This window comes from Saimiri boliviensis, chromosome X (genome assembly GCF_048565385.1).
Source record: "Saimiri boliviensis isolate mSaiBol1 chromosome X, mSaiBol1.pri, whole genome shotgun sequence".
NCBI lineage: Eukaryota > Metazoa > Chordata > Mammalia > Primates > Cebidae > Saimiri > Saimiri boliviensis.
Genome location: NC_133470.1, coordinates 12,169,307 through 12,195,017, shown reverse-complemented (window position 1 = coordinate 12,195,017; position 25,711 = coordinate 12,169,307). Strand labels below are relative to the sequence as shown.

The following is a 25,711-nucleotide window of genomic DNA, read 5'->3' as shown; positions in this document are numbered from 1 at the left end:
CCAGCTCCTATTGACTCACAGTATTCCTGAAAGCAAATTTGGACTTGTGTTAGTTATAAACAAGGGCATACTTGATTGAGATACAGGTTTTGCTTGATATAGGTGTTGTTATGTAAAGTTACCTTTAGATTGACATTTGAATCCAAAGAATAATTAGAAAATTCCCAAGTATTTAAGGCCTATTTTGCTCTTTTTAAAAAAAATTCTGGCCATTTTTTGATAATTTTTTTTTCCTGTAGACATGGGGTCTCACTTTGTTACCCAGGCCAAAGTGAAGTGGCATGATCATAGCTCACTGCAGCCTCGAACTTCTGTGCTTAAGTGATCCTCCTGCCTCAGCCTCACAAGTAACTGAGACTACAGGCATGTGCCACTATGCCCAGCTAATTTTTAATTTTTTTTTTGTAGAGACAGGGTTTTACCATGTTGCCTAGGCTGACTCCTGGCATTAAGTGATCCTCCTGCCTTGGCCTCCCAAAGTATTGGGATTTCAGGCATGAGCCATTGTATCTGGTCTATTTTTAAATAATTTTATTTTTTTATTAGCACATAATAGATGTACATATTTTCAGGGTACATGTGATAATTTAATATATTCATATAATTTATAAAGATCAAGTCAGTATAATTAGGATATTTGTCACCTTAAGTATTTGTCTTTATGCTAGAAACATTTGAATTATTCTTTTCTAGCTGTTTAGAAATATATAATAGATTGTTGTAAACAATAGTTATCCTACTGATCTATCAAACAGTAGGTCTTATTTCTTCTATCAGATTGTATATTTGTACTCATTAATCAATCTCTCTTTATCCCACCCAGACCCCTATCCTTCGTGTTCTCTAATAACCATCAGTCTTCTTGAGATCTTTATGAGATCCACTTTTTACCTCTCACATAAGAGTGAGAACATGCAATATTCATCTTTCTGTTCCTGGCTTATTTAACTTAATGTCCTTCAGTTCTCTCCAGGTTGCTGCAGATGACTTTCTTTTTATGGCCAAATAATATTTCATTATGTATTTATACCATATTTTCTTTATCCATTCAGTTATTGCTGGGCACTTAAGTTGATTCTACGTTTTGGCCATTGTGAATAATGTCACAATAAACATGGGAGTGCAGATATTTCTTTGATATATTGATTTTTTTTTTCCTTTTAAATATGTACCCAGCAGTTGAAGTGCTGGATTATATGGTAGTTCTATTTTTAGTTTTTTTTGAGGAACCTCCATACTGCTTTCCATAATGATTGTACTAATTTACATCCCCACTGACTATATACAAGGGTTTCTCTTTCTCCACCTCCTCACCAGCATGTGTTATTCCCTTTTTGATAACAGACATTTAAACTGGGGTGAGATGATGTCTTATTGTGGTTTTGACTTGCATTTCTCTGATGATTAGTAGTGTTGAGCATTTTTTTCATGTACTTACTGTCCATTTGTATGTCTTCTTTTGAGAAATGTCTACTCCAAGCTTTTGCCCATTTTTAAATTAGATTTATTTTTGCTATTGAATTATTTGAGCTCCTTAAATTTTCTGATTATTCATCCCTTGTCAGATGGGTAGTTTGCAGATATTTTCTCCCATTCTGTGGGATTGTCTCCACTTTTTTTTCTTTGAAGCAGAGTCTTAATCTGTCACCCAGGCTGGAGTGCAGTGGTGTGATCTCTGCTCACTACAACCTCTGCCTCCTGGGCTCAAATGATTCTCCTGCCTCAGCCTCCCAAGTAGCTGGGATTACAGGTGTGTGTGCCACCAACCCTGGCTAATTTTTGTATTTTTAGTAGAGACGGAGTTTTGCCATGTTGGCCAGGCTGGTCTTGAACTCCTGGCCTCAAGTGATCTGCCTGCCTTGGCCTCCCAAACTGCTGGGATTACAGGTATGAGCCACCATACCTGGCTTCATGTTATTGATTGTTTTCTTTGCTGTGCAGAAGCTTTTGAACTTGATATAATTTGTCTATTTTTGCTTTGGTTGCTTGTGCTTTTGAGGTCTTACACAAAATGTCTTTGTCCAGTCCAATGCCCTGGAGATTTTCCTCAATGTTTATTTGTAGTATTTTCATATTTTGAGGTCTTAAATTTAAGTCATTAATTCATTTTGATTTGATTTTTGTTTATGGCAAGAGGTAGAGGTCTAATTTCATTCTTCTGCATATGAATATTCAGTTTTCCCAACACCATTTATTGAAGAGACTGTCTATTCCTTAGTGTATGTTCTTGGCACCTTGGTCAAAAATGAGTTCCATTGGTCTATGTGTCTGTTTTTATGCCAGTACCATGCTGATTTGGTTATTATACCTCTGTAGTATAATTTGAAGTCAGGTAGTATGATGCCTCCAGCTTTGTTCATTTTGCTCAGGCTTGCTTTGGCTATTTGGAGTCTTTTGTGGTTCCATATCAGTTTTAGGATTCATTTCTGTGAATGAGATTGGCATTTTGATAGGGATTGCACTGAATCTGTAAATTGCTTTTGATAGTATTGTCATTGTAATGATACTAATTCTTCCAATCCATGACCATGGAATATCTTTCCATTCTTTGTGTGTCCTTTTCAATTTCTTTCATCAGTGTTTTATAGTTTTCCTTGTATAGACTTTTCACTTCTTTGATTAAGTTGATTCCCAGGTATTTTGTCATCTTTCTTTGTAACCATTGTAAATAGGATTGCTTTCTTGATTTTTTTTTTTCACATTGTTCACCGTTGGTGAACATAAATGCTACTAGTTTTTGTATGTTGATTTCATATCCTGCAACTTTACCAAATTTGTTTATTAGTTTTAATGGTTTTTTTTTGGTGGAGTCTTTAAGTTTTTCTTAGTATAAGATAATGTAATCTGTGAAGAAGTTTGACTTCTTTCTTTCCTATTTGAATGCCCTTTATTTTTTTCTCTTGTCTAGTTGCTCTGGCCAGGACTTCCAGTATTATGTTGAATGAAAGTGGTTAAAATGGGCATCTCTTCTTGTTCCAGATCTTAGGGGAATTCAGTTTTTCAATTGAATTTTTTCACTTTTTTCCCCATTCAATATGGTGATAGCTGTGGGTTTGTCATAATAAGGTCTTTATTATTTTGAGGTATGTTCATTCTATACCCTGTTTGTTAAAGGTTTTTGTCATAAAGAGATGTTGAATTTTATTTAATGTTTCAGCATCTATTCAAATAATCATATTTTTTCATCTTGATTCTGTTAACATGATGTGTCACATTTATTGATTGTATATGTTGAAACATCCTTGCCTCCTCGGGATGAATCACACTTGATGGTAAACAATCATTTTAAGGTGCTGTTGAATTTAGTTTGCTGGTATTTTGTTGAGAGTTTTTGCATCTATGTTCATCAGCAATATTGGCTTGTGGTTTTCTTTTTTTGTGTGTTCTTGTCTGGTTTCGGTATTAGGGTAACGCTGGCCTCATAGGATGAATCGAACAGTGAGGCCATCACATCTTGGGCTTTTTTTTTTTTTTATGGAAGACTTATTAAGGATTCTATCTCCTTAATAGCTGTTGGTTTTTTGAAGTTTTCTATTTCTTCATGGTTCAATTTTGGTAGGTTGTATGTATCTAGGAATTTATCTATTTTTTCCAGGTTTTCCAATTTATTGGCATATAGCTGTTCATAGTTTCTAATGATTCTTTGTATTTCTGTGGTCTCAATTATTGTGTCTTCTTTTTCATTTCTGATTTTATTTATTTTTTTGGGGTCTTCTCTCATTTACTCTTAGTCCGTCTAAAGGTTTGTCAATTTTATTTATCTTTTCAAAAAACCAACTTTTCATTTCATTGATTTTCTGTTTTTTTTTTGTCTCAATTTCATTTACTTCTACTCTGATCTTTATTATTTCTTTTCTTCTAATTTTGGATTTCATTCTGGCTATTTAAGTACAGAAAAATTTTAGATTAATTTACCTAAATGTAAGCCTTCACTATGTGTGATTTTTATAAAAATAAGTGTATGTGTGCTTTAACTTTTTAGTGCAGTGCTTTTTTCTTTTATTTTTGAGTTGCTTTCCTCCAATCCCTTGTTCTTCCTTATCTATGTCAAGTATCCTCTCTGTATATATATATCACAGATATATCCTTGAATTATATATTGCTGTATTTTTCTCCACACTTATTTTTCTACACTGATATGTGCATTCAAATATATGTAGGTATTGGGTTACTTTGTCATTTTACTAAAATGGAATCGTATTATACATACTCTTTTACATCCTGTTTATTTGACTGAAAAATACTTCATGGAAATCCTTCCCAATTTACTTATAAAGCTCCTTTTGGTTTTGTTTTGTTTTTTTAAGAGACAGGATTTTTCTCTGTCACAAAGGCTGAAGTAAAGTGGCACAATTACAGCTCACTGCAACCTCGAACTCGTGGGCCCAAGAGATCTTCCCATCCTAGCCTCCCAAGTAACTAGGACTACAGGCACTCATCATTAGTGGTGGCTCCTTTTAACAGTGATATTCTATATCATCTAAATACATACTATGATGTATTTAGTTATTTTCTACCAATGAACATTCACTTTGTTCCTGATGCTTGACTATAGCAAACTGGTCTGCAATGAATATACTTGTACATCTGCCTTCCCATGTGGAAATTTATTTTGATGAGACAGGTTTCCAGGGATGGTCACCAGCTCTATGCATGTTTAGTTTTAAAAGGCATTGTCAGGTTGCAATCCAAAGAAGCAGTCATACTTTCAGCTTTCTTGGTTTTTTTGAAAAGGAGTCGTACTCTGTCACCGAGGCTGGAGTGCAGTCGCGTGGTCTCTGCTCACTGCAACCTCTGCCTCCCGGGTTCAAGTGATTCTCCTGCCTCAGGCTCCCAAGTAGCTGGGATTACAGGCATACACCACCATGCCCAGATAATTTTTGTGTTTTTAGTAGAGACGGGGTTTCACCATTTTGGCCAGGCTGGTCTCAAACTCCTGACCTCATGATCTGCCCGCCTCAGCCTCCCAAAGTGCTGGGATTACAGGCATGAGCCACCACACCTGGTCGGCAGTCACACTTTATATCAGCAGCATATAGAATACCAGTTTCTCCATGATCCCACTAGCAGGAAGTGGATGGTTCATGTTCATTTTTGCTCTGCTCTCAAGACATCACCTTACATTACCTCCTGAGAGAATGTGTATCTGTCAGTTTACAAAGCTGTATTTGCATTTTATTTTGTCATCATAAATTTTAAACCTGAGATTTCGTTTCAAACACATTTTTTTTTTTTTGAGATGGAGTCTTGCTTTGTCACCCAGGCTGAAGTGCAGTGGTGTGATCTTGGCTCACTGCAACCTCTGCTTCTCAGGTTCAAGCGATTCTCTTGCCTCAGCATCCCCAAGTACCTGAGACTAGAGGCATGTGCCACCACACCTGGCTAATTTTTGTATTTTCATTAGAGACGGGGTTTGACCATGTTGCCTAGGCTGGTCTTAAACTCCTGACCTCAGGTGATCCGCCCACCTCGGCCTCCCAGAGTGTTGGGATTACGGGCATGAGCCACCGCACCTGGCCTCAAACACTTTTTTTTTTTTTTTAGACGGAGTTTTGCTCTTGTCGCCCAGGCTGGAGTGCAATGACATGATCTTGGTTCACTATAACCTCTGCTTCCTGGGTTTAAGCAATTCTGCCTCAGCCTCCCGAGTAGCTGGGATTACAGGCATCTGCCACTATGCCCAGCTAATTTTTGTACTTTTAGTAGAGACGGGGTTTCACCATGTTGGCCAGGCTGGTCTCGAACTCCTGATCTCAAGTGATCCACCCACCTCAGCCTCTCAAAGGGCTGGGATTACAGGCATGAGCCACCGCACCTGGCCTCAAACACATTTTTTGTAGGGATACAACAGCAAGTAGCTTATAAAGGCACATTTATCATTGAGTGTCTGTAAACCCACTTTAAACAAGTGTGTTATGAACCCAGCTATGAAGCAAAAGATCCTGTCTTTTCCAATACATCACTTTTAGTTACAGTGTTCTCTTTTTCTCAGTCTGTCTGTCTGTATCTCTCTCTCCCTCCCTCCCCTCTCTGTCTCTCTCTCTTTCACACACACACAAACACACACACACATGCACACACATACACACATATACTCTCATGCATGCTTCCACTCCGTTAGATGACAAATACAAAGTTTGAGACTTCTCTCTTTAGTGCCAAACAATTAATTCAAGTATTATAAAGCACTCATTATTTGCAGATTTGATGGTCCTGGCTGCCTGTAATCAGATATACTGGATGGTAAAATTGTCTTGAATAAATTTTATTATGAAGTAATTCAAATCAAGGTCACCATTTGTCTTTTTTTGTTTTTAACCACCTTTCCAGGTCAAATTCCATCACAAACTCCAAGGGCTGTCTAAATTATTTTTATTTGGGTGCTTTATTGTATCAAATATTTTGTGAAATGTGTAGGCCATTGACAGGGTCCTGGACATGTTTTGTTTATAATATTTTGTTTTGTTCTTCATGGTAAGGGGATTTGACATGGATGTCTGGGTTATGTTTGGCTTTTGGAATAAGCTGTGCAGTCTAACTAATTTAATGTTGACTTGGTTGTATCATTACCAGACTAATTAGATAGCAGTAGAAGCATACACTGCTACCATCCCATCCCTGATACTGGGAAAATGCACATATCCCAAGGGAAATTGAGTTAAGGGAGGCTGAAAACGTTTTTCATGAATCACACTAGGTTTTATCTAAATTCCTTCTCACAAAGAGTATCAGAATCGATTTTTACCATCTCTTTATTTCCTTCAGGCTAGTCACGTTTCTCTTGGGTTATGCTAATCTTGCAGAAAACAGATGTTTCATGCAGTGATGATTTGGAAGGCAGTTGATATCAGGAATTGAGCTGAACAGTGCATCACTTACAAAGAATCTAATTTGTTGAGTCTCTGACAGTACCACATTCCTTTCACACTGGCCACACGTTTTTCATATTAGATGTTGGCTAAAATGAGAATAAGTAGTTTTTTTTTTATGGTGGCTTTCACCATCTCTTGCGAGGCAATCTGATTTTCCTTTTGCTGTAAACGAATTTACAGATAACACCATTTGTTACCATTAATTTTGAAGGACGTAAATCTGTATTTCTAGGAAACTATCTATCTTGTCCAAGAAATATATGCCTTCTGGTCATGTTCTCCTTGTCTTCTGACCGACTGTTTCACAGTTTGGCCCTCAGCAGCCACTCTGTTTATTTTTCTAATTTTCTTTTACAGCAACTTTGCTTCTAAATACTCAAAGACAGGATCTGGAATGTTAAAAAGGGAGAGCTGTTATGGGAAAAACTTGATTTTGTGAACCTTTTTGCTTTTCCTTACCTTATAACTTTTCCTTTACAGTATATGTAGGTCAATAAACAAAATTTCATTAGAAAACCCATAGTCTACCCCTCTGTGGTAGGCAGAATAATGTTCCCCCAAAGATGTCCATGTCCCAGTTTCCAGAATCTGTGTATATGTTATGTTCCGTGGCAAAAGCAACTTCGCAGATGTGACTAAGCTAATGCTACTGAGATAGGGAGATTTAGCTTGGATAATGCAGGTGGACCCAATGTCATCATGGGAATCTAAATAAGAGAAACAGGGAGATGAGGAGTCAGAGTGAGAGAAGGAGATGTGACAATAGAAGTAGAGGTCAGAGTGTTGTGATTACTGGTTTTGAAATGGAAGGGGCCACAAACCAAGGACTAATGGCAGCCTCTAGAAGTCAAAAAAGGTAAGGAAACAAATTCCCCCCTACAGCCTCCAGGAAGAATGCATTCCTGCTTGATTTTAGACCTTTGAGGCTCATTTTGGGGCTTCTGACCTCCATAATTGTAAGATAATAAATTTGTTACTTGATGGTACTAAGTTTTAGAGTAATTTGTTATAGCAGCAATAGGAAACTGATACACCCTTTTAAATATTGTCAATATTTTGTTGCTGCTTCTGTGTTTACTTTCAAAGGGAAAGAAGGAAAGGAGCAACATCTTCCTTGATTAAAAAGTAGATTTTAATGCTATACATATAGTGGCTAGTTGGTAAGTCACATTAGTATGTATTTAAATAAGTCTTATTGTATTAATTATCCATATGCTGCATAACAAATCACCCCAAAACTTTCTGCCTTAGAACAACATGTATTATCTTGCAATGTCTCACAACTTAGCTGTGTACTGTTATAAGGCTGCAATCAAAGTGTCAGCTGGGGGCTGGGTACTGTGGCTCACACCTGTAATCTCAATACTTTGGGAGGCTGAGAAGGGCAGATCACTCAAGTCCAAAAGTTCAAGACCAGCCTGGCCAACATGGCAAAACCCCGTCTCTACTAAAAATACAAAAATTAGTCAGGCATGGTGGCGCAGGCCTGTAGTCCCAGCTACTGGAGAGGCTGAGGCATGAGAATTGCTTGAACCCAGGAGGCAGAGGTTGCAGCGAACCAAGATTGCCCGCTGCACTCCAGCCTGGGCAGCAGAGCCAGACTCTGTCTCAGAAAAATAAGTAAATAAATAAAATGTCATCTGGGGCTGTGGTCATCTCAACACTTAACTGGGAAGGATGTGCTTCCAAGCTCACGCTCGTGTGGTTGTTGGCAGCATTCACTTCCTCAAGGGTTGTTGGCTAGAGTCTGCTCTCTGTTTTTGGCCATATGGGTCTCTATTATAGGGCAACTCACGACATAGCCACTGACTTCCTCAGAAGGTGCAAAGATGAACAGGATGGAAGCCAGAGACTTTCTGTAACCTAATCTCAGAAGTGACATCGTATCAATTTTGCTGTATTCTACCGGTTAGAAGCAAGACTCTAGCCACAGCCCACACTCCGAGAGAGGGGATTACATAGGGCGATATGGGAGGCAGGATCAGGCAGATGTCTTAGAGTCAACCTCCACACTTATGATCTTGGTTGAAAGTACCACACGTTTTCCCATATGGTCAATGACTCAAAAACAAGTAGTGATTTTTCTCTCTCTCACTTGTGACTTTAAGAAAATGACTTGAGTAAGCCTCAAAACATGCATAGTGATTTTTTTTTCCACAGGCTTCTTGCCTGGTTTTTCATAGTCATTCTCTGCTTTTAAGGAGAATGCCCTATACGTGAATGATTCATGTAGAATTTTAGATTTTGAATGTTCTCATGGAGAGATCAAAAGCCTATTTAATTCACGAGTAATCTTTTTGCAGAGCTCTCTACTTCCCAGCAGTACATTAGACTACTCAATCACAGTTCCCTTCATACTTAGAATGTATACATAACAGTTATGAATGTCAATCAATAATAGGTCTTCAGAACAGTGATGAATATGAATCAGAGCCTAAAATATAAAATTACTCAGGAAGAAGTTTAACATCATTTTCCTTTGACTGGGTTGTCTTTTTCATATTTATTTGTAAGAGCTCTTTATGTATTCTGAATACTAGTCATTGTCAGTTATTTGTGTTGCAAATATCTTTTCTTTACCTTTCTATACTATGTTTCTTTATTTTAATAAATAAAAATGCCTTAAATGTATCAATTGGCTCCTTAATGATTAGTGCTTTCTGTGGCTTCTTTAATCATCTTTCTGAAGCCCAAGATCTTAAAAATGTACTGTCTATTATAAGTGCTTTGTTGTTTTGCCTTTCATATTGAAGTATTTATTTCACCTAGAATTGTTTTTGAAAATTATTTTTTAAATTGGCAGGTAATATTGTATGTATCTATCATGTACAACTTGATGTTTTGAAGTATATATACATTCTGGGATGACTGAATTTAACTAACATGTGCATTACCTCACATAGTTATCATTTTTGTGATGAGAACACTCTATGTCCCCTCTCTTAGCATTTTTCAAGAATACAATACATTGTTATTAACTGTAGTCACCATGTTGTACAATAGATCTCTTGAACTTATTTCTACTATTGAATTGATATTTTATATCCTTTGATGAAATTGGTTTTCATGTATGGTGAGATACAATTACATTTTTTAAAATATGGTTTTGAAACAGAGGGAGAAATGGCAAAAATGCCTGATGGAGAATGCCATGAACATTTTAAGGGGGTCACACTTCACTGAATCATCGTATAGTAATAATACTCATTATAGCTAACATTTGTTAAGTGCCTACTGTTTGCCAGAAACTGCTTTAAGAACCTTCCCTATTCTTAGAATTAACAACTGCAATCCTCATGATGCTGTGAGGTAAGGATTATGATTATATCATTTTTTAGATGAGGAAACTGAGGTACAAAGAGATTAACTTAAGATTAATTAGCTAGTAATTATTGGTACTGAGTTTCTGCTAGGACTCTTAACTGCCATCTTGTCCTGCACCAAACAAAAAAGTGGACCTTCAGTGACCAGTAGTCTATTAGTAGTGCCTTGGGCATATTGGTAAATAAATCCAAGATATTGCACATAGGTTAAAAAAACGACTGTTCTTGACAATTTTTAGGTGAGTAATATCATCAGTTTGAAATTTGTGTTGTGTTTTTCTGATATGTCACCTTTAGGAGAGAACAGATTAAATAGATGATCAATGTAAAGTAAAAACCTATTCTAAGAATTTAAGCATATTTCAATTTTGGCAGGGTTGTATTTTTTTCATATTTTGCAGGAGCTTTTAAAAAATCTTTTTCTCAGTCTGAGCACGGTGGTTCACGCCTGTAATTCAAGCACTTTGGGGGACTGAGGCAGGTGGATCACTTGAGACCAGGGGTTCAAGACCAGCCTGGGCAACAAAGTGAGACTGCCTGTAATTTTCAAAAAAGACCTATTTCTCTTAAAAACAGGTGTCCAAATACATCCTAAAATAATTTTAGGGTTATTTATGACATTCTCTGGTAATTTCAGGTTTCTATTATTTTTTTGAATATTTAATCCTTAAAATTCTGTATAATTTTCAATCTTAATAGTCTACAAACTTGACTTCAATCTAAGTTCAAATGCCTAAACTAGTTTTTGTTTTATTCTGCCAAATAGAATTTTATGATTATGATATTTGAATTATTTTCTAATTTTTTTCTGAGCAATTAAAAACCAGTTGTGAATACTGCATATCTTAAGAGGAGACAAACTTATCTTAAGAGGAGACAAACTCTGTTCAAATAAAACCAAGAAATAGTAGTAGCATATATTACTTCAGTTAAAAATGTTATTAAATATCTTGATAAAACTTCAATGCATCATTGTACACTTAGTCTCTAAAGAGCAGGATACAATTATCTGTCAATTTTACTTTTTTTTTTTTTTTTTTTTAGAGCAGGATAACCTTCTAGGGTATTCTAATACATTTTTAGTACTATTGTATTGGCAAGAAAATAATCAGCAAGGTTTGTCCTCCAGTGAGCTAGGCTTCATTCTCGGCATGCAGAAGGCTGTATTTCTGAGTTTATCTTTGAAAGAGCTTATATTGCTTATACATTTCTCATTCAAAATACTAAATTTCATTTATGTCTTAGCTTTCTCATTAGCTTCTGATACAATGAGTGTTCAGTATTATGAATATGGACCAAACCACAAGACAGGGTTATCCTACAGGTTGCATTTGTTCTTGCTTAAAATATGGGATCCTGACGGATGGCTCTTAATGTTACATGCCCATGGCTTATAAACAGCCTGTAGTATGATCATTCTGTAATACATAAAGTACATTCTGATTCTGTTTCATTCTGGAAAGACAATTGTCTCAAGTGTCTTATGTGTGTACCATTGTGTTACATAGTTGGGCATTTTATTATTGGTGTCACTCATCAAATTTGGTAAAATGGGCATTCTCATTTTTTTTTTCCATTGGAATTCTCACAAGTTCAGCTAATAACCTATCTCTTTCTCTGATTGCAGAGTTACAAAGTTGACATTTCTTTATCTTACTGTTTTTCTTCAGTTAGAAAATGCGGGTTAAATGCCTATTCATGGCAAGCTAGTAGATTTTATGGTGAGCTGTCAGTTGCTTCATGATCAGGCAACCCAACTCATGTCACCAATTCTAGTCTGCAGTGTTTGGTGGGACAGAGACAGCATCCTTAATGCCATGAGGTTCTTGATGAGGACATTTTGGGAGAAATGCCAAAATGTCGAGTTCTTTTGGGAAATGATGACCCTGCTGAGCTTTGCTCAAGGTATCGTACAGTTGAAGAGACTAATTGATTTGGTGTGAGAGGGGTGCAGTAAGGAGCTTGGGGCCATCTCCATAGTGATGACCCTTCTCTGGCCTGGGTCACAGCCTCATTAGAAGAGTGTAACCTCTCCACCTGCACAAATTTGGAGGAAAGTGGAAAGAGAAGAAAGGGGAAGGAACGTGAAATGATACTTGTTAAATACTTCCTAAGTGCCTGGCATTGTGTAGAGATTAAAAACATATAATATACACATATGTATATACAGATGTATATGGACATTTATATATGTTTATACAGACATACAATATAAACAGTATGTTTGATGTTTCCTCATTAGACTATATTCATCACAACTCTGTGGTATATGTATTCATTCCTTATTTTACAAACCAGCAAACAGGCTTGAAGAAGTAAAGAGTCTGGTCCTAGATCTCCCTGAAGGTGATGCACTGATTTTGAAACAGGCACTTTCTGCCTGTAATGGTATGTGCTCATTTTCGTTGCAGTTTTTTTATGATTGGTTAGTTGGTTGGTTTTCTGTGGTCCTTCACAAAGCCTCCTTTAAGGTTTGCTGCTGTGCTTTGTTTCCCCACTCCCCAAGAGAGAGTTGCTGGGATAGAATTAAATATGGAGGCTGGGCAGGCAGAGTGGCCATGATACTGGAGAAACGTTGGAATATATTGAGAAGAGTCCGTCTTTCAGAGTCAGGAGTTTGGCTTGTCCAGGGAGAACAGGGAGCCATTTAAGGATTTTAAGTGGAGATTCTAGAAAGGTGCAATTTACCATGTGTAGAAAATGGATTGGCAGCAACCAATTAGGGGACATTTCTTTTACCTGTATGGTTTTTATCTTAAGATAGATATGAACTAAGTATGGCACACATATATGTTCATTATTTCATCCTTTGTGCCATTCTGAATTAAAATTAAAGTATTGAAAATAAAGGAAAATTCTCTAAATCTGGGAAGAACAGGGATTAGCAAACAATTTAGTCTAATGAAGAAACGTCAAATAAACCCCAAACTGAGGGACATTCTATAAAATAACCAGTCTGTACTTTTAATGAAAGAAAAAGACTGAGGAACTATTTCAAATGAGAGAGTAGACATGACAACTAAGTGCAGCATGTGATCCCAGATTGGATCCTGACCTAGAAATTTATTTCTCCTTTTCCATAAAAGGCAATACTCAGACCATTGACACAATTTGAATATCTGTACACAGTAGCATTGTATCAATGTTAATTTCATAATTTCCATAAGTGCACTATAGTTTTGTAAGAAAATATCTTTGTTTTTAGGAAATACATATTGAAAATTATTTCAAGGTAAAGGGGCTACATGTCTGCAAATTACTCTCAAATATTTCAGAAAAAGAATGACATGTTTATAGCAAGAAGAATGATAAAGCAAATATGTTAACATGTTAGCTTTGGGGAAATCTCGGTGAATGATGTACAATAATTCTCTGTAGTATTTTTGTAACTTTTAGATATGTCTGAAATTATTTTAAAATAAAAAAGAATTTGGTGGAATGAAGAGGGGGAGGGTAAACCAGGCAGGTCTGCCTCTATGTCCTAGGAGGCCAGATTTGAAGTCCAAGTTGAGGGAGTTGCCCTGCCAAAGCTGATGCAGGGACTTCTGGTGGGGTGGGGGTTGCAGGTAGGGGAGGAGGCTCTTAGGAACCAGGGTTGCTTTGGGGTCTGATAGTTAGTGTGACCCAGAGTTTGTGAAGGATTGCAATCTCTCCTTAGCCCAGTTGCCTTTATCTCTGTTAATGGTGTTGGTGTGTCACCAGGCTATGTTTTTCTATTTTTTCTGCACATACATGTGTAAGGAATACTTGTAAGTTCATTGGAATAATGAACTCTAAGACTGAGGCAGGAGGAAAATGACCTGGGTTAAGGCAAGGAATGTAGGCTGAGGAAAGCTCTCACTAGGGACGTTTGCAAGAATTACGAGCCTCCCTGGACATGAGAGCAACTGCCACAGAAAATGATTTACATATTTTAAAAAAAAATTTTGTGTTTTAATGTTTGGCGAAAGGAAGTCTGACTTCACTGTCCTAGGGGGCCAGAATGAAAATGTAACTTCTCTCCCAACTCATTTTATTCATCATTGCCCAAGGGAAGGGAAGAGCTTTTCCGCTGCAAAGAGACAGTAGTTTGGAGACCATATTTGTAGGAGAAAGGAAAATGTAGGGGGGTGTGAATTCTGACAAAGCAATAAAAATTGGGGGATGGCATCAATTCTTGGTGCAGGACATAAAAGTGGGAGGAGATGGGGAGGAAAAGAAAGATGAGAAGGACCTGAAAATCTTACAAGAGATCTCTTCCTTGATGCAATCCTGCTCTTAGCAGAGAAGGAATTCTCGTAAAATGTAGCTATTGTTAAACATAGAGTAAGCATTCTTGAAATTTGGCATTTGTTTTCTTCTGCAGCAGGCTTAGGAAACAAGAAACAATGCTTAGTTGGCTGCTGTCCTGTAAAAAGAAAAAAAAAATGCTTAGTGGAAATTAAACAAATTAATAGAAGCAAGTGCAGATGGGCATCATGCTGAAAAGAAGGAAAAAAGTAAATTGCCCTCGTTCCTATTCCATTCCCTCTAACACTCTGTGCTTTCCAATCAGCAATTTGAATTGTGTTATTACTGCAAAGATGGACTCTATATCCTAACAGAAGATTTTACAAGGAGTAAAAATATATGAACACATTTAATAAATTGACTTGGTCATTCCTTCAAGCAAATGTTTGGTCCTTCTGGATCATGTAAAAAGATAAAAAAGGAAAGAAAAAAGACCTAGGTAATTATGTGTGGACTAGATTTCTGCTTGGAGGGTGGATAGGAAGCAAAGCAGGTAGAGGAGAAATGAGATTAGAGACAGCGGGGGTGGGGGAGCTGGGGAGAGAGAGCATGGGGAGAAATGCCAGATATAGGTGAGGGGGAGGAAGGCAGCAAATCACAGTGCCACGTGTGTACCTAGGCAACAATCTTGCATGTTCTTCATATGTACCCCAAAACCTAAAATGCAATTAAAAAAAAAAGAACAATTAAAATGAGCTCAAACAAAAGCCTGGTTGAACTATTGAGAGTTTTTGAGGTTTTATCAAATGTGGAAACCATTTTTAATACCTTTAAACCATAGAGGATTTGTTGTACAGATTATGACATGTCCTTATAATGGAATGCTATGCAGTTTTTCTCAAGGATGAGTTACTTTTCTACGTGTTGACTTGGAAAGATATCCAAAATAGAATATTGAGTTAGTTATAGTTGTTTTTTTCTTTTTTCTTTCCTTTTTTTTTTCTGAGACGGAGTCTTGCTCTGTCACCCAGGCTAGAGTGTAGTGGCGCGATTTCGGCTCACTGCAACCTCTGCCTCCTGGGTTCAAGCAATTCTCCTGCCTTAGCCTACCAAGTAGCTGGGATTACAGGCACATACCACCACGCACAGCTAATTTTCGTATTTTTAGTAGAGACGGGGTTTCACCATATTGACCAGGATGGTCTTGAACTCTTGACCTTGTTATCTGCCATCCTCAGCCTCCCAAAGTGCTGGGATTACAGGCGTGAGCCACTGCACCCAGCCCGAGTTAGTTCTAGTTTTTAAGGAAATAACATATAATGCATAAAAAAATTTTAAAAACCTGAAAGCACAAATACCAAATTGCTAACAATATTTATGTCAGGGTAGGAATGAAGATTGTAGAAAGATTTTCTGTTCAGATGTCCCACACTTTCATATTCTTAAAATAAATTAGCCAGGCCTGGTGGTGCATGCCTGTAATGCCAGCTACTCAGGAGGCTGAGGCAGGAGAATCACTTGAACCTGGGAAGCAGAGGTTGCAGTGAGCTGAGATGGAGCCACTACACTCCAGCCTGGGTGACAAAGTTAGCAGAGTGAGAGTCTCTCTCTCTCTCTCTCTCTCTCTCTCTCTCTGTGTGTGTGTGTGTGTGTGTGTGTGTGTGTATTTTTTAAATTAATGTGGTTTTTTTTTATAATCAGAAAAAAATGAAGCTATTGGTGCTCCGAAAAAGAAGCAATTGTCAGTGGCAATATTTTTGAAAAAGCAGAGGAAAAAGGGATTTGGTTGTAGAATATGATTATAAATCAGGCTAAATAGAAGTAGAAAATATCAGCATTCATTAGAAAACTGAGGAAAAAGTGCTCCAACAGAGCCAGCCCATCCAGATAAGACATATGGGATCTGGCTATAAATTGTTAGTGTGTGTTTTTATCATCTACCATGGACCTCCCTCCTCAAAGATGCACAATTTGAACACCCAGCTATGCCTTATTCATTTTTGTATCTCCCTCTAAAGTACATGCCCATGGTAGATGTTCAGTAAATGATGGTAGATCAAGCTCGGAAGACTAAGTATGAGTGGGTTAATATAGGAGAAAAAAGAGTAAGCTATGAATAAGTAACATTACTTTCAGAGGGCTTAAACTTACTGTAGTAAAATATTGGAGAGGAAAAACTGTGAAATAGGAGGATGAGAAAATATTCTCTGGCACCTGCTTAAGCATGTTTGTTTTTCCATCCTTCAGATTTTCTTAGACTTAATTTACGTTTTCTCAGTTATAACTTTTCTCTTGTATCCAGTTGGGCGTTTCAAGCCATCTGCCATGACGATCAAATCCTTGGAACATGTTTTGGCCTCCTTGTTCCTTCTGCCCTTGCCTTTGTTTACTCTGTCACCACACTGACTCCTACACAGACTCCAGTGTGGGCTCTGTCCTTCCAGCATTGAACTGTGCCCTGCATTCTCTTTCCAGATCTCCTTTTCCACTGAAGACATATGGAGGGATATCTTGATTCCATTTTGACTGTGCCTTTTCTAGGTTCGTATCTCTTGATGGAAACACAGCATCTCTTCTGAGCCATGGGTACAATGTATAAACATCCATGGAAATCAAGTGTTTGTGCTGAGAGTGCAAATAGCTTATTGTCCATGGTTCTGATCTCTTGGCCCCATGGGTCATGGTAGGAACCTGGTGAAGTCTATGTACTCTCTTCCCAGAAAAGTGTGCCCACTTGAAAAACTGTGTGAACAATTCGAGGGAGTTCACAGGCCATCCTGGAGCCCATTGATACCCCGAAGATTATGTATCCCTGCATCCCTGGAACTTACGCATATTGTATGTTAGGATCGATAAAAAGGAGGAGTTCACTGGAACCAGAATGCAGCTAGAATACACTGGAACTAGAACGCAACTAAGTGCAAAAAACCAGGCTGGGCACAGTGGCTCATGCCTGTAATCCCAGCACTTTGGGAGGTTGAGGCCGGCAGATCACCTGAGGTCAGGAGTTTGAGACCAGCCTGGCCAATATGGTGAAACCCTATCTCTTCTAAAAATAAATAAATTAATAAATACAAAAATTAGCCAGATGTGGTGGCAGGCACCTGTAATCCCAGCTACTAGGGAAGCTAAGTCAGCAGAATTGCTTGAATCTGGGAGGCGGAGGTTGCAGTGAGCCGAGATGGCACCACTGCACTCCAGCCTGGGTGACAGAACGAGACTCTGTCTCAAATAACAACAAAAAAAACATATTTCTAGCATCATCTTCATACTTCAGACACACTGGAGACACAACAAATGGAAGATAAAGCCAGACAGGAGTGTTACAGTTACCATGATAACATTACAACTGGAAGGAGTTGTTTGATAATACAGCTTATAGCCTATAGATACACAGCCAGTTGAATTGTACACTGTTTTGGGTGTGTCTTAAATATTTGGGAACAAGTCATTTCGGTTTAGGGGTGTGTTTGTGTTTGTGTGTGAGAAAGAGAACAATATGAGTGTCAGTGTATATTTTAAACAGTTCACAGAACTTAAATCTTAAAATGTCTATCTAAAGAAAAATAAAGGATTTCATCTCCAAATATGTTTATATTTGTAATATGTATATGCCTTTGTTCCTTTTGGCATTATGGACACTAACATTTTAATGTTGCTGGTCCTTTCCAGGGTGGACGAGCTTCATTTACACCATATCTGGAGATGTGTGTATTGGTAAGTTATGGCTATGTCACTTAGGACTCAATTGCAATTTAATTTAAACTACTAAAGGCAGAAAAGGTAGAATGACACCATTTTATGTAATTGAATACTATGCCACCTTCTCTCCTATACTAGCCATCTCTATATCCCAGCACATGTATGCCCAGGGCAAGGTGCCTCTCAGCTTACAGAATGTTCAGTGAGGGAACACAGCCGGTACACAGAGGAAAGTCCAGGCACCATTATGTGTTTTGATACCTTGCTAGGACGTTGGCAACCTTCATACTGACAAAGGGATGGAGCTACAATGGGCTCCAAGGGGAGCAGGAATCTGCCTATCTCTTGGGAGGAGGAAGTGGACGGAGATGAATTTGCAATGCTATTTTGCTCTGAGAAATCTCAAAAGTGTTTTTTTTTCTGTTCTTCCAAGGGTTATATATGTGTTGCTTGAGTCTAATCAAGAAAATATGTTTGAGACCCAACCAATGCTCATTTTATAGATGAAGAATGTGAAATCTAAAGAAAGTTGTTTAACTTGCCAGGGTTACACATTGGTAGATGTGCGCCAGAACTAACGTCTTCTCAATCCTGCTCTCCACGCTCCACCCCATACCCTTTGTCCAATGACAATGCAGAGATAGCACCATCTAACTTGTCTTTTCAAGTCTAAATCCCTTAGCCAACCCAGCAGCAGAAGCAACAGAGCGAGTGGGAGAGATGGGCTTGCAGAGCAGCCTGGCTCCTGCCTGCATCTATTCCTCCCCTTCCCATCCTCCGAAAAGCAGCCATGGGTTCCAGTAAAAGGCTCTCTGAAGGATTAGGAGAAAACAGCTATAGCAGATGCTGTTGGTATCCCACCCACACCCCTGGGCCCTTACTTCCTGAGTGCCCATTGACCAACTAACAACAGCCAGAATCTGTACCACTTTGCCTGAAGGCTTTTCTCTGAAACCAATCAGGGCAAGGTGAAAGTACTGGAAAATTAACATTCCCAGAAGCTACCTGACCCCTCAAGCACCATAACTCTGAAGCCTGTGTGAAAGGCCATTTACTAGTTGCTCAGTGTAAAAGTACTGGAGAATTAGCATTCCCAAAAGCTACCTGACCCATCAGGCAGGATAGCTCTGAAGCCTGTGTGAAAGGCTATTTACATACAGTCGAGCCACCTGAGTGTGTTTGGTGACACATGCTTCATTGTCTGACTTCCCTTTTCTGTCTAACTCTCCTGACTCTGGACTGTTGTATCCTGAGATCACCTCCCAGATAAATTCCTTGTACCAGAATATGCATCTCCAGTTATACTTCTGAGAAAACCCAGTTAGAGAACCAGCCTCCCATTTTCCCCTCCTCATCCCCATAGACAATTATGGGTGGTGTGGATGGGGTGGAGCATCCCAAGGTACAGACTGGCCAAGATTTCCCATTTCTGAGACCCTCTGCAGTTTGGGTGCTCTCCACCCACTCCTGCAGGGATGCCAGCACTGAACTTCCTGGGGGTCTAACATGGCCACCTCTTTGGGCAGTACACTCTGAGCTCCAGGCAGCTGGCTTACAGATAATATCTACTCAAGGATAGAAGGCCACACCCAGAGCTGTTTAAACCATTCTTATATTCTCCAAAAGGGTGTACAATTGCCTGAAATTATTCTTCTGGAAAATAATGGTAATATAAACTCATGTATTTTGAATTTATTCCCAGTACAGTACAAATGGACTTAGTTCCCTTTTCAGTGAATAGCATTTCAATCAGGGGTCAGGAGCAAAATTCATTTATTTTGGCACTGGAGAAAGTGTGGAAAAAAAAAAGTCTTGTAGTAGTATCATAAGTTTATATGTACACACCTTAAACTATATTAACCATCTGGAATAGATGAGACATCATTTGTTTTTATAATCTCCTGAAAATCCTGAGAAACACATGGTGCTTTATAAAAATAGAAAAAAAAACCACATTTTTATGGAGGCAGCGCTCCTGATTTATGATTTCAAGAGCAAAAAAATAATCTGCACAAATGGAAATAAAGCAAGCACATGAATTTTAAGGTGGTAATGATACCAGAAATGTTTGTGTAGAGTGAGAAAAAGCAGGGAGAAGCAAACTTTCTGTAAAAGGCCGGATAGCAAATATTTTCATCTTTATAAGGCATATAGTCTCAGTTGCAACTACTTGGCCTTGCCCATGTAGCACAGAAGCAGCCACAGATGATACATAAACAGATTGGGTGGCTATTCCAATAAAACTTCATTGATGGTCACTGAAAGGTAAATTTCATATATTTTTCATATGTCATGAAAGACTTTTAGTTTGTTTCAACCATTTATAAAAGTGAAAGCCTGTGAGCACTACAAAAGGTAACAGGTGATTTTGGTTTAAATGACATTGTAGAGAATGAAGGGGAAAGAAATTAACAAGTAATTGTCTAAACCTGTTTTAAGCAGTAGTTTTACAGCCTTGTTTCCTGATAGACCTTTAGCCTGAAAAGTTAACAAGTGAAATGCTCTGCGAATCTCAGGGTAAGAATGACCCACACATCCACTTGTTTTTCTTGAGATGAGGCAGGATTTTCCTGAGTAATCTCTATTTACTGACCTGCTCCCCCCTCGTGACCATGGGCCACGGTGCAAAACATCTGGCAGGGGATGGGTCTGTAGCCTTGGAGCAAAGTTGCATCTGTGCAGAATAAACTGGATCGTGAAGAGAATCCAGCTCACAAAACTGTCCTCTTGGGACTCTGCTTTAACCAGTGAGTGGCTGGCTAAATGACCTCATTTGAATTTTATCTCCTTCCCTTCCTCCTACCAACACCTTAATGGGGGGCAGTTAATGAGAAAAACAAAAGGGCAAGAATAAATCATCAGAGAAAAAGAAATGATGAAACAGAAATAGCTATTGAACATGTACTGACTTATAAAATCAATAAAGAAAATCCAGAAAATGCTTTCTGACTTTACTGCCTCAATTTTATCTTGCTTATAAAACTAGGTTGGCACCAACAAACCACAGATGGCAGGAAGTGATAAGCAAGGAATTGTCTTTTTCAAAATGTCAAACATGTTCAGTTGAAGTAGATGTAATGAATATATATACTTAGTGCATTGGGCTGGAATAAATGGGCTGCAACTTGGTTTGGGGAAATAATCTGGGGAGACTGCATAAAACGGAAACTTAGGAGTTAATATTGGTTATTAGGAAATTTAGGAGTTATATTAGTTAATTGTTAAATTTTTAGCTTATTACAGGAAGTGCTTAAAAGACATTGGTAAATTTAGTTTAACTACAAACAGGTGAAGTTTTGAATGTTAGAAAATGCCGGACAACTGGGCATGGTGTTTCATACCTGTAATCCCGGCACTTTGAGAGGCTGAGGCAGGCAGATCACTTGAAGCTGTGAGTTTGCGACCAGCCTGGCCAACATGGTGAAACCCCATCTCCAATAAAAATAGAAAAATTAGCTGAGTGTGGTGGTGTGCACCTATAGTACCAGCTACATGGAGGCTGAGGCAGGAGAATCGCTTGAACCTGGAAGACAGAGGTTGCAGTGATCCGAGATTGAGCCACTGCACTCCAGTCTGGGCAACAGAGCAGAACTCTGTCTTAATCAAAAAAAAAAAAAAAAAAGGGGGGAGGAAAAAACGAAAATGCTGGATGTCTAACTAGTTGTCAAAGTAACTTAGTCATTTACACAACAAGTTAAGTATTGTGAAGCTATGTAATTTTCCTCTAATGACACCCCGGAGAAACAGAGTTAACAGAGCTAAAATAAGACTGGTAGAATTCTCATTTTCTTATTCAAAGAAAGTATTCATTTGAGACTCATCTGAATGTACTCTTCATTCTTTTCAAGGATTTTCTTACTTTTTAATATATTTGCTTTTTCCAACAATGAAGAGCCTTCTAAACTGACTATTGAATAGTAATTTTTAAAAGTGTGCAATAAAGGGAGAGACCTTTGACAATGATCTTTTGCTGAGGCAAAAAGTTCTTTGACCAGCCCACAGCTGGAATCTGTGCATCATATGATAAAGAAATCAAAAGAAAATGAAAACTACATGGTCAGAAAAACAGCAGATCCTGCAGATACTGGTACCAAATCTCTTCCCTGCAGCTGTGCTGAAAATTACTTTACACATTAATGCAGAGATCAGAAGGATAGAAAAGTTTACATCCTGTAACCCTGAAGCTTGGTACAGTTTATCAGCTTGAATTCCAGTCCCCTAGAAAGCCTGATATCAAGTATACTATTGGTACTTAGAAAGTATTTAGAAATCAGCCAGGTGCAGTGGCTCACACCTGTAATCACAACACTTTGGGAGGCCTAGGCAAGTGGATCGCCTGTTGGGAGTTCAAGACCAGCCTGACCAACATGGAGAAACCCTGTCTCTACTAAAAATACAAAATTAGCTGGGCATGATGGCGTATGCCTGTAATCCCAGCTACGCAGGAAGCTGAGGCAGGAAAATGGCTTGAACCTAGGAGGCAGAGTTTGCGGTGAGCCAAGATCGTGCCATTGCCCTCCAGCCTGGACAACAAGAGCAAAACTCTGTCTCAAAAAAAAAAAATTGTTTTTAGAAATATAAAAACATTTGTTTGTGGTTATTGAAATGAGCAAGCTTACAAAGGCAGTAAAATGTTTTGAATTTATTTAAATAGTTCATGCTTAGTTTGTGCTCAACCTTTTGAGCACAAACTTCTGTGCTCTGGTTTTAGGTGGTATTAAGCAGTTTGAAATGATCTCTGTATCTTGCAGTAAAGGCAGGGAAACACAAATATACACCAGCAGGCCTCATAATTGACCTCCATTTATCCAACTAACTGGATTGCTTAGTGCTCTTCATTTTATGGTGAATACTTTGAGGAAGGTGCTTGCTTGGACACCCAGGATGATCCTCCCTAGTCTGCCTGCCCATAGCTGCTCCCATCAGCTGAGTTGCAGTGGACTTAAAGGCACCTACGTTTGTTCTCAGTCCATTTATGCCAGTTGCACCAATAATTGAAATTATACAATTTAATTAAACAGTTGTAAATTAATGAAATGACTATGAAAAGAGAATTGGTATTTCCAGAACAACTAAGGTGGATGTTTTGTAAAAGTGAATTGCTAAAGGAAATGCCTTTGACACAGAAAGACAAATATCACATGTTCTCAGTTCTTTGTGGGATCTAAACATCAAAACAATTTGAACTCATGAACATAGAGAGTAGGAGGAAGGTTACCATGAGTTCATGAGGCTGGGCATGGTGGTGGGGGACTGGGTGGGGGAGGTGGGGATGGTTAATGGGTACAAAAAAATAGGAAGAATGCATAAGATCTATTTTACAGCACAACAGGGTGACTATAGTCAATAATAACTTAATTGCACATTTTAAAATAACTAAAATTGTGTAAATAGATTTTTTGTGACACAAAGTATAAATGCTTGAGGGGATGGATACCCCCATACTCCGTGATGTGATTATTATGCATTGTATGCCTGAATCAAAACATCTCATATACTCCACAAATATATACAACTACTATGTACCCACAAAAATGAAAAAGTTAATAAGGGCCAGGTGTAGTGGCTCATGCCTGTAATCCCAGCACTTTGGGAGGCTGAGGCTGGTGGATCACAAGGTCAGGAGTTCTAGACCAGCCTGGCCAAGATGGCGAAACCCTGTCTCTCCTAAAAATACAAAAATTAGCCGGGCATGGTGGCAGGCACCTGTAATCCCAGCTACTCGGGAGGCTGAGGCAGAGAATTGCTTGTACCCAGGAGGCAGAGGTTGCAGTGAGCCGAGATCACGCCACTGCCCTCCAGCCTGGTGAAAGAGCAAGACTCCGTCTCAAAAACATTTTTTTATAATAAGAAAATGCCTTTGACTTTATGGAAGATTTGGGGAAACTAATAATCTAATGGATGGTGCATTATGGTATGCTTTAAAAAGAAAATTCTTCACCGGGCGCAGTGGCCCACGCCTGTAATCCTAGCACTTTGGGAGGCCAAGGTGGGTGGATCACCTGAGGTCAGAAGTTCAAGACCAGCCTGGCCATCATGGTAAAACCCCATCTTTAATTAAAAAGAAGGAAAGAAAGAAAGAAAATTCTTCAATCCAGTCAGTAGACCCACCTTAACTACATTTCTTTTTTTCTTTTTCTTTTCTTTTATTTATTTATTTATTTTTTGGAGACGGAGTTTCGCTCTTGTTACCCAGGCTGGAGTGCAATGGCGCGATCTCGGCTCACCGCAACCTCCGCCTCCTGGGTTCAAGCAATTCTCCTACCTCAGCCTCCTGAGTAGCTGGGATTACAGGCACGCGCCACCATGCCCAGCTAATTTTTGTATTTTTAGTAGAGACGGGGTTTCACCATTTTGACCAGGATGGTCTCGATCTCTTGACCTCGTGATCCACCCGCCTCGGCCTCCCAAAGTACTGTGATTACAGGCTTGAGCCACTGTGCCCGGCTCTTTTTCTTTTTCTTTTTCTTTTTTTTTTTTTGGTTCAAGCACTCCTCCCACTTGTCTCCTAAGTAGCTGTGATGACAGGTGGGCATCACCGTGCCTAAAAATTTTTCATAGAGACAAAGTCTCCCTGTGTTGCCCAGGCTGGTCTTGAAATCCTAGGCTCAGGCAATCCTCCTGCCTTGGCCTCCCAAAATGATACAGGGGTATTTCTAAAAATTTACAAACAAATGCATGTTTATGCTTTAAAATAAAATGTTTGAGGCAGTTTGACTGTCTTTTTCAATTAACAATCTCAGTTGAATGGGTAAGAAGTCTTCAACTACACATATAAAATTGATGATATCAAAACCTATGATAGAAGTACTGGAGTGTATAGAACAGAATAAGAAGGACAGCAATTATTAGAAAAAAAGGAAAATAAAAATTGGCATTTGCAGAAAAGTTGTACAGCAATTAACCACACACTGAAGATGCAGCACTAACTTTAAAATAGGTTTTGAAGCATTTTACCCTTTTATGACTGTTTAGGCAAAAAAATTACAATTAAATTGTTTTCAGTTAAAATTTTCTTTAACTATGTTATTAGATTTAACATTCTTGGCAGTGATTCCCAATGGAAACTATTTGTTATCTGATTTGGCTATATTTATAATTGAAAGTAGTCATAAACAAGTATTTTTTGAGACTCATTTTAGGTTCAGGAGATAACCAGATGGGTGAATATCATAAAAATGATCTGCAAATAAAGATAGAATCACTCTTTGCTTTCTGTGGCCCTGTTTTAAGCATTTCACGTAATAATACAGAAGCTAAAAGTACACTGGCAGTTATTATTAACCTGAAACCCTGACTCCAGTGTCTATAAGAAAGGTTTACCTTGGCTAGATGTGATGGCTAATTCCTGTAATCCCAGCACTTTGGGGGACTGAGATGGGAGGATTGCTTGAGCCCAGGAGTTTGAGACCAGCCTGGGCAACATGATGAGATGCTGCCTCAGTCAATTTTTTTTTTTTAATTAGCTGGGCATGGTAATGCATGCCTGTGGTCCCAGCTACTTGGGAGGTTGAGGTGGGAGGATCACTTAAACCCTAGAGGTTGAGGCTGCAGTGAGCTGTGACTGTACCACTGTACTTTAGACTCTGCAACAGAGTAAGACTC

At 38.5% G+C, this 25,711-nt stretch overlaps 1 protein-coding gene across 2 annotated transcripts in view; it reads left to right on the top strand.

Annotated features, from left to right (window-relative positions):
• PIR (pirin) overlaps positions 1–25,711 on the top strand; it is a 107,881-nt gene that overhangs the window by 68,423 nt on the left and 13,747 nt on the right. Inside the window, exon 7 of one of the 2 annotated variants that reach the window (XM_003920344.3) lies at positions 18,077–18,121. The exons of the other annotated variant lie outside the window; for it this stretch is intronic. Coding sequence (XP_003920393.1) covers positions 18,077–18,121 — 45 coding nt within the window. The remainder of the gene's footprint in view (positions 1–18,076; positions 18,122–25,711) is intronic. 2 annotated transcript variants of the gene reach the window in all.